This window comes from Leucopleurus acutus, assembly GCF_964270905.1.
Source record: "Leucopleurus acutus genome assembly, chromosome: 2".
Lineage (NCBI taxonomy): Eukaryota > Metazoa > Chordata > Mammalia > Artiodactyla > Delphinidae > Leucopleurus > Leucopleurus acutus.
Window position 1 is genome coordinate 80,127,392 of NC_139143.1, and position 8,346 is coordinate 80,135,737.

Consider the following 8,346-nt stretch of genomic DNA (forward strand, 5'->3'; position numbering starts at 1 on the left):
GAAGTTCATTGAACTGAGCTGCTGCCTTCACAAGGGTGATAGGTGAGAACAATATACAGATGATCCTGAAGAATATGCGGTTTTAGGGCACTGACCCCTGTGCAAGCAAAAATCTGCACTTGATTTTACAGTCCGTATCTGCAGTTCCACATCCATGATTCAACCCACTGGGGACCGTGTAGTACTGAGTACATATTTAGTGAAAGAAAGCTGCACATAAACGCAGTTCAAACCTATGTTCAAGGGTCAACTATTTTGAAGGCTACGTTGCTCCCTGGGGGTGGTTTGCGGTTTTCAGCTGGGTCCTCTGAATCAGGGAGAAACTTCCTCAGTGGAGACGTGAGGGTGAACCTTGAAACCAGCCTCTGAGTATTCAACCCCATCCCTCCACAAGGACTGACACCTCAAGTGTGTCTGGGGAGTGGAGAAGCTTGGTGAACCCCTCGAGGTTGAACCAACATTTACCAAATGCATTTGCTCTGGATTCTGCCCAGCACCAGGCGCTGAGAGGCAGCGAAGCACAGTGAGAAGAGGTTTTGGAGAATTCATATTAAGGGTTTGGATTCCTCTGCCCAGCTTGAGGCAGAGCCACTCTCAGCTCCTGGGAGAGCCTGGAACCCTGGAGCCGTGGGGCAGCCTGGTCTGAGGGGGGCGCTCTGCACCACCCTGGCTGCATCCTGGCTAGGGCCCTGGCCTCTTCCGGCCAGTCTGCTCTCAGTGGGGTGGGGTCAAGCTGAAGGGGCTGGCTGTGCGCTGGAGCCCGAGTGAGCTGCCTGCTAATGGGGCTGGGCCACCCCGCACGGCTCTCTGGAGGCTGGACAAGGCTGGGATTGTTCTCTGGCTCCCCTTTGTCTCCCACTCCCCGCCCAGGCCTGGCCCGCCTGCCCGCCACTCTCTTCTCCCTCCCATTGGCCCGGCTGGCAAGAGCCAGGGACTCCACCCGTGGAGCCCGGGGCCTGCCGACCCACCAGCTTAGGAGCGCCCATCAAACTCTGGGTAAGGAAGCTCACCTGGGGCCAAGACGCCCGTTCTGGGGAACTAGAGGCCACTCGCCTGCTCCGGCCGGCCCCTCCCCCATTTCCATGGCTCCAGCACAAACTACTTCAGAGACCTCTGGACCCCAGTGCTGAGGGAAGGGACCCTGAGGGGAGCTAGACGCCAGCATCTTCCTGGTCCACCCCTCCCCCAGGCAGCTTGGGCCGCACTCAGGATAGGTCAGAATACCCCCATCCCACTTCCGGGAGGGGTCATCGATCTTAGTTTCTTTTTGTTTTTTGGCTGCGCCCCGAGGCTTGTGGTAGTGGGATCTTAGCTCCCCGATCCGGGATCAAACCCAGGCCCTCGGCAGTGAAAGCACAGAGTCCTAACCCCTGGGCCACCAGGGAATTCCCGGGGTCATCTATCAAATCTCAGCCAGGGTGCAGGGACTAGGGACCAGGTCGGCCTTGTGCCCAGCAGGGTCCCCAGCACCCAGCTCAAGGGCAGAGGGCCCCCAAAATGTTGAAAGACAGGAACAGAGGCTTGGGGTTCAGGCTGGCGGTGTGAGGGCCCAGAGTGTGTGCGGAGCACACATGCACACAGAGAGTAGGCAAAGCGATGACAGGAAGAGGCACGGGGCGGGGCTGGAAAGTTTTGGCCTGGAGAGGTGGGAGGAGTGTCCTGTTCTCCCTCCTTCTGGGGCAGCTCCACCCGCCCTGGTGGCCCAGCCCATCCACTTGTGCCAAGGAATGTGCCTGGGAGAGGCGGCCTGCGAGGCGGGCGGGCGGGGCAGCACCCGGAGGCAGCACACAGGTCTGAGGCTGAGGGGCCGGGGCTCAGGTGGGGCAGGGACCCCAATGCCCCCCCCGGGGCACACGTGTAGTCTTCAGAGAAGAGCCAGGCATCCCCCTGATTCCTCGTCCCACCGGTAGGCATCTGGCCTCTCCAAGAATTCTCCCTGAGCACCCTAAGTTTTCTGTGCTCAGCCCAGGCACTGTGAGCCAAGGAGCTTTCTGGTGCTGGCGATGGCGGTGGTGGTGTGTGCTTAGGCGCTCTCTGTGCTGTCCTCCGTAAGTCAGGGTTCTTCTGAGACAAAACCTGGGGGTTGGGGACCTGGCTCCAGGGTCCAGGGTTACTGAGGCAGCCTTCTGGCTGAGGAGGACCCTCCACTCCTTGCTGAGTCGAGGCTGACCAGCCCCTCTCAATGGGGGAACTAAATAGCCCCCAGGCTAGGCTGGGGAGGGGTTGGGGTTATGACCACTGGGGAAGCTGGGCCAGCCTCCCCTGGGCTGAAGGAAGCAGCTTGGTGGCCAGCTGCCACCCGCATGCATGCCCGGGTACACAGCCTACCCTGGGACTCAGTGACCAGGTTCAGCCTGGACCTGGGCGAAAAGGGACCTGTGGATGGGGGCAGATACCTAATTCCCCCCCCTGCCCTTTGTCTCTAGGTCAACGTGGAGGTGCCGGGCCACCATGCTCAGTCTCAAGCTGCCCCAACTCCTTCGCGTCCACCAGGTCCCCAGGGTGAGGGAGTCACCAACTCCTACTTCTCAGGGGACTGGCTGGGGCAAAGTTTCTTCTCTTTTTGCAAGCGCAGAAGTCCCTGCTCTAGGCTAACTCTTATCCCTGCCATTTCAGTGTGGGACTCTTCTGCTCTCTAAGGAACAGGCTTGTGACCTGCTCCCTAGAGCCCAGAACACTCTTTTATCCAGAGTCGGCTTCCTCAGAGCACCCTGTGTCCATCCTATCTTGTCCCCTTACTCTGCCTCTTCTGTTTCTCACCTGCTCTCTGGGTACTGGAAACTGTGGTGAGATGGGGTTGGATTTAGTTTGACTTTGGGGCCATTGTGATCTCCAGCCCATTCCCTTCCACCCTGCTTCCAGAGAAAGGGTGGGACACAGTGGAGTCCCTTGGAGAGAAAGGGTGGGACACAGTGACTCCTCTCCTCCCCTGCCCCCCACAACCCCAGGTGTTCTGGGAAGATGGTATCATGTCTGGCTACCGCCGCCCCACCAGCTCGGCCTTGGACTGTGTCCTCAGCTCCTTCCAGATGACCAACGAGACCGTCAACATCTGGACTCACTTCCTGCCCACTTGGTGAGGGAGGCTCTGTCCCAGGCTTGGGCCTCGAGCTCAAGGGGGTACTCAGGCGGACCGGGACCGTCCGGGCCCGCGGGCTGCACTGGGAGTCGCTGGGGGTCCGGTGGCCTGAGCACGTGCCTGCCGCAGGTACTTCCTGTGGCGCCTCCTGGCGCTGGCGGGAGGCCAGGGCTTCCGGTCGGAGCCCTACCACTGGCCGCTGCTCGTCTTCCTGCTGCCCGCCTGCCTCTACCCGTTTGCGTCGTGCTGCGCGCACACCTTCAGCTCCATGTCACCCCGCGCGCGTCACATCTGCTACTTCCTGGACTACGGCGCGCTCAGCCTCTACAGCCTGGGTGAGCCCCGCGGCGGAGGCTGGGGCGGTGGGCTGGGGGGCGGGGGCGTTCCGGGGCGGGGCGGGGGTGTGGCGCGGGGTCTCCGGGGCGGGGCCTCAGCTCCCCTCCCCCCCCCCCCCCACCGCCAGGCTGCGCCTTCCCCTATGCCGCCTACTCCATGCCGGCCTCCTGGCTGCACAGCCGCCTGCACCAGCTATTTGTGCCCGCCGCCGCACTCAATTCTTTCCTGTGCACCGGCCTCTCCTGCTACTCCCGGTGGGTTCTCGGCCAGTGGTGAAGGGGAAGGCGGAGGGACAGGACAGAGCACCCACAAACACCTGGACACCCAGGACCACTGGGGTGTGCCTGCGTTTCACTGCTCTTGAACAACATTGGTAACAATGGGACCGTTTATTGAGGACTTACTGTGCCCAGACCCTGTGCACCAGCACCATCCCTGCGCTGTCTCTAACTCTCACAGCCACCTAAGAGGCAGGTGTCTATCCCCGTCTAACAGCTGTTGTCACTCACAGAGGAGTCATGTGGCCTAAGGGCTTTCATAGCCACTAAGCTACACTGACATTCCATCTTGGCCAAAGGTCCCCTGCCCTCCTCTGACCCCCACCCCAGCATAAGGATGGTGACCAGCCTTTCACTCCCGCCTCCCAGGTTCCCAGAGCTAGAAAGCCCTGCGCTCAGTAAGATCCTCCGCACGGCTGCCTTCACCTATCCCTTTCTGTTCGACAACCTCCCGCTCTTCTATCGGGTAAGGCTCCTGCTTTCCTGTCCTGACCCTCACAGTGCCCACTCCCAGCCCTGCCCCCTCGATCCCTGACTCAGCCCTGCTGCCCACCCTCCTAGCCCAGCACCCAGTCCAGCTGTGCCCTCCCCCTCCTCATCCTCACCAGATCCCAGACACATGATGTCCACCCCCAGAGCCCCTCCCCGTCAACCCTGCTTTTCCTTTGCCAGCTCGGACTGTGCTGGGGCAGGGGCCACAGCTGTGGGCAGGAGGCACTGAGCACCAGCCACGGCTACCACCTCTTCTGCGCGTTGCTCACTGGCTTCCTCTTTGCCTCCCACCTGCCTGAGCGGCTGGCACCAGGACGCTTTGATTACATCGGTGAGAGCAGACCTGGCCTGGCCCAGGAGGGGATGGGGAGACAGCTCCCCAGAGCACAGAGTGAACTGAGTAAAGGAGAGTATTCCTGGCAGGGCCCTCAGGGTCCAGGCCCAGCCCCAGTCCTCAGATAACAACAAAACCAGCAGGCTGTAGGCCAGGGCCTCTGTGCACAGCAGCTCACTCACTCTTGCCAATAACTCTGGGAATTGGGTTTCTTATTCCCAGTTTTAGGGGAGTAGCAGGCCCAGAGGATGTGGTGCTCACCATGGGTCACAGGATGAGTTGGGGCAGCCCTGGGGTTGGGGTATGTGCCCTCACCCGCCCATCCTCCCCACAGGCCACAGCCACCAGCTATTCCACATCTGTGCAGTGCTGGGCACACACTTCCAGCTGGAGGCGGTGCTGGCTGATATGGGATCTCGCCGAGCCTGGCTGGCCATGCAGGAACCGCCGCTGGGCCTGGCAGGCACAGTGGCCACACTGGGCTTGGCAGTGGCTGGGAACCTGCTCATCATTGCTGCTTTCACAGCTTCCCTATTTCGGGCTCCCAGTACGTGCCCCCTGCTGCAGGGTGGCCCGCTGGAGAGGAATACAAAGGCCAAACTACAGTGAGGCCCCAGCTCTGAGCCTGCCCTGGAGGGAAGCAGAGGCCAGGCGCCCCCCCCCCGCCCCCGCCCCCCGCGCTGGGGAGGAGCCCAGACCCAGGCCTGATAAGACAGGGGCACTTCTGAGCCTGGAACCAAGAGGCGTGGCTGAGGAGAGAGTGCGGAGATCAGAAGGCAGAGGAGAGGAGAGGAGAGGGGCTGGGAGGCTGGTAGAGAGTAGGAGGGTCAGGGAGGGTGCTCTTGATGGGGCTGGGGGAAGTGCTGAGGGTCTGAGAGGGGAGGTGCGTGTGTCCAGGCTGGAGCTGCCCCACCTGCCATTGAAGGCTGGGATGGGGAGGTGTTGGGCCCTTTCATCTGGTCCCATCTCTGGTGCTCCTGGACTTTCGGCTCAGCCCAGGCAAGAACTAACATGACTAACCCAGGCCCATCCTGAATGCTTATTAACCAGGCCAGGAGGCCCGCTACTGCCCCCACCCCCAAACCAGGCAGTACCATCTACCGGAAGCTCTTTGCCTATGGCGATGAGGCTGTCTGTCCTGGTCACAGCCGTGTACTCCAGGCGTCCAGGCCTTTGGGATCTGGTCTATTTGGGTGTGTCACGGATGGGGCAGTGGGTTGAGGTGGGGGAGGGTGCTGGGCTAGAGAGGAGAACCCTAGTTAGACTTTAGGAAGCCACCTTCAATGCTTCTGGACTGAGGCAGGGATAAATAAATAACTCAACAACAGATTTTGGGAAGCACTTTCTGGGACTGAAAAAGGTAAAACCTCCTCTCCACTCCCCATCCTCCCAATACCTCCTCCTCACACTCCATAGATGGACAAAGAATCACAGCCCCACCAGTTCCTCTTCCGGAGTTTATTCTGGAGCAGCTGGGAGGATGCTCCCAGCTGCTGGGATCTCACACTTGCCGGGCAGGGAGGTCAGGGAGAGGGGAGGGGGAGGGGTCCCGGAGAGGAGCCAGAGCTGGGGGCTGCCAGCCAGGCCGGCAGGGCTGAGAGCTCTAGGCTGTGCCGTAGAAGCGCCGATAGGCCTCCTGGAAGCCAATGTGGTCAGCCAGCTCGTCACAGGCGGGGTTGAGCTCACACACCTCCCTCCTGGGCTCCAGCGGATCTGGGTAGGGGGCTGGGGCTCTGAGAGCCCAACACACTGGCGTCAGCCTCCATGCAAAATGCCCGCCCCTCCTCCCACTGCACTTGGGGCTCCAGAGTCCTCCCACAGCGGCCGCTCCTCCCAGCCCATCCTGGAGATGCAGGGCCCTGGCCCAGCACCTCCTTTTCTCTCACCCCAGCCCATGATCCAGGTAGCGCCTGAGTCTCTTCACCACCTCGCTGCCCTCCTGCTTGGACACAAAGGCTGTGGAGCAGAGGGTCAGGGGTCAGGTGACTCCGAGTTTGGGTGGACAAGGTGGAGTAGGCTGGCCTTCCTGAGAGCCAGATGGGAGGGGGCAGGAGGGGAGAATGGGACTGAGGGGACCAGGGTGAGACAGGGGTGCTGGGAGTGGGCAGCACCATTGAGTGATACAGGGCACAGCTTCCCATCAGGCCCTGCCTCATACCTGCACCTTTGCCAGACTCCTCATCTCTGGGCTTTGCATCTGCAAGAAAAAGGAGCCCAGTTCACCCCTGCTCATCCCTAGGGCTCTCCCTCTCCTCCCCTCTCCTCTCCTCTCCCTCCACAAGGACAGCAGTGGGGGCAAATGGACTGAGCCCACAGAAAGGTGGTTAGACTGCCAATAGGGACTGCCAGTGGAAGGGGTGAGGAGAGGTGAGGCCATGGTGCTTTCCCCTCGCAGCTCCCGCGGGCTGGGGCAGGGGTAGGGGCACTCACCTGCCCAGCCAGCGAGGCAGAGTGTGGCCAGGGCCAGTAGGGCGAGGAACATGAGGGGTCTCATGGTGTGTCTGTCAGCGGCTGTGCTAGGGCTGCTGCTCAGGACTCAGCTGGTCTGCCCCTCCCAGCCTCCAGCACTGTTTTATACTCTCTGGGCTGTGCCCCAGAGGCAAGGGTGCGGGCGGGTCTTGGGGGAATCTACCAGGGCTATTTGGGGGTCAACTGCCTAGGCCAAACCCCAAAGGATGTTGTGGTTGGAGCTGCGGCTGCCTGGGCAGGCCCCTGGGAGTGATGGGGGAAGGTGGGCTTCAGTCCAAGACTGCCAGCCTCCAGACAAGGTCCCCAGCCCCTCCTCAAGGGGGTTGCCCCAGGTCTCCCAGCCCCTACTCACTCTCCCTCGGAGCCCCAGCCTCAGTTTGAGCACCAGCGGGGCAGACGGGGAGGGGTAGGAGGGGGAGCCTAGAGAGGAAGGGGGGCCCAGAGGTCCAAAATAGATTTGCACAGAGCTGGGCTACAGCCTCCCACAGGCTGATTTCCACTGTCAGCCCTGTGGGCAGGAGCCAAACTCAGTGAGGGAGGGCCAATGCCCTCATTCACCCCGAGGGCCTCTGCCCCAGAGAGACCTCAACAGCAGGCCTGGCATGGGGGCGGCTCGACTCTGCTCAGGCCCTGAGCCTTGGGACGGGGGAAGGGGTTGGGGCAGCATAGGGCCAAGAGCCAAAAGCCAACACAGGTGTGGCCAGGTGTGAGGTAAGGACAGCCCTTCTGTCTGCGACTGGCCAGGTGGGCACTGAGGTGGGAACCCCCTTCCCCATGCCCTCGCACCTCTGAGCTCCTGACCACCCCACCCCGATCCTTTTCCTGCCCTCACAGCCTCCCCACTGCCAACAACCCTGGGGACCTGTCCTCCGAGGGGCAGAACATCCAGCCTGAAAAGCGCCACCCCAGACCCGAAAGCCACTTCTGCCTCAGCTCAGCCTGGAGAAGAGGGAGGGTGTCCTCCCCCCCCACCCACTCACCAGGTGGAGACCTGCCAGACGAAGCACTGCTGCCTCCACCCCACGGCCGGTGGCTGGATGTTTAGGCGTGTCCAGGAGGAGAGAGGAGCCACTAGGCTCAACTTGGGGGGGTGGGGTTGATGATCAGGGACCACCCTGCCATCTTCCCAAGTGTCCCCGCTGCTCCTAGACAGACCAAACCAGGCCTCTCTCTACAGAGTTAGGGTGAAGCCCTCGCCAGGGAAGAAAGTTCTGCCCCCACCCACACCCACTCCCTTCACCCTCCAGTCTGGAGGAAACACCCACCCTGCCTTTGGCTAAGTCACTCCTGATGCCCTGTGGCCCTGGCTGGGGAAGAGGGGGTTGTGAGAAGCCAGAGGACAAAGCCCCAGCCCTTTG

General features: G+C 61.6%; 2 protein-coding genes across 3 annotated transcripts; one reads left to right on the forward strand and one right to left on the reverse strand.

Moving 5' to 3' along the window:
• Nucleotides 1-966: 966 nt before the first annotated feature.
• On the forward strand, nt 967-5,142 carry PAQR6 (progestin and adipoQ receptor family member 6; the record flags this gene model as incomplete). Of its 2 annotated transcripts, XM_082856303.1 has the most annotated exons (8): nt 967-996; nt 2,427-2,502; nt 2,949-3,076; nt 3,209-3,414; nt 3,543-3,669; nt 4,063-4,159; nt 4,366-4,516; nt 4,854-5,142. In XM_082856303.1, the coding sequence occupies 7 exons, from the start codon at nt 2,452-2,454 to the stop codon at nt 5,126-5,128; spliced, it is 1,035 nt and encodes a 344-aa protein (XP_082712429.1). In that variant the 3' UTR covers nt 5,129-5,142. The 2 variants fall into 2 exon arrangements, with proteins under 2 accessions (XP_082712429.1, XP_082712430.1); XM_082856304.1 differs by lacking the exon at nt 967-996 and having other exon boundaries at nt 2,452-2,493.
• Nucleotides 5,143-6,047: 905 nt separating this feature from the next.
• BGLAP (bone gamma-carboxyglutamate protein) lies at nt 6,048-7,073 on the reverse strand. The gene is made up of 4 exons (XM_082834282.1): nt 6,950-7,073; nt 6,678-6,716; nt 6,406-6,475; nt 6,048-6,252 (listed from the first exon to the last, which is right to left on the reverse strand). Exons 1-4 carry the CDS (start codon nt 7,011-7,013, stop codon nt 6,123-6,125), a joined length of 303 nt encoding a protein of 100 aa, XP_082690408.1. The 5' UTR covers nt 7,014-7,073; the 3' UTR covers nt 6,048-6,122.
• Nucleotides 7,074-8,346: the final 1,273 nt, after the last annotated feature.

Excerpts from the sequence above, each read along its gene's own strand:
- BGLAP (XM_082834282.1), bottom strand. The coding sequence starts at position 7,013 with ATGAGACCCCTCATGTTCCTCGCCCTACTGGCCCTGGCCACACTCTGC. Across the intron at positions 6,717-6,949 it reads CTGCCTCGCTGGCTGGGCAG|ATGCAAAGCCCAGAGATGAG; the intron begins GTGAGTGCCCCT and ends TTTTTCTTGCAG. Across the intron at positions 6,253-6,405 it reads TACCTGGATCATGGGCTGGG|AGCCCCAGCCCCCTACCCAG; the intron begins GTGAGAGAAAAG and ends TTGGGCTCTCAG.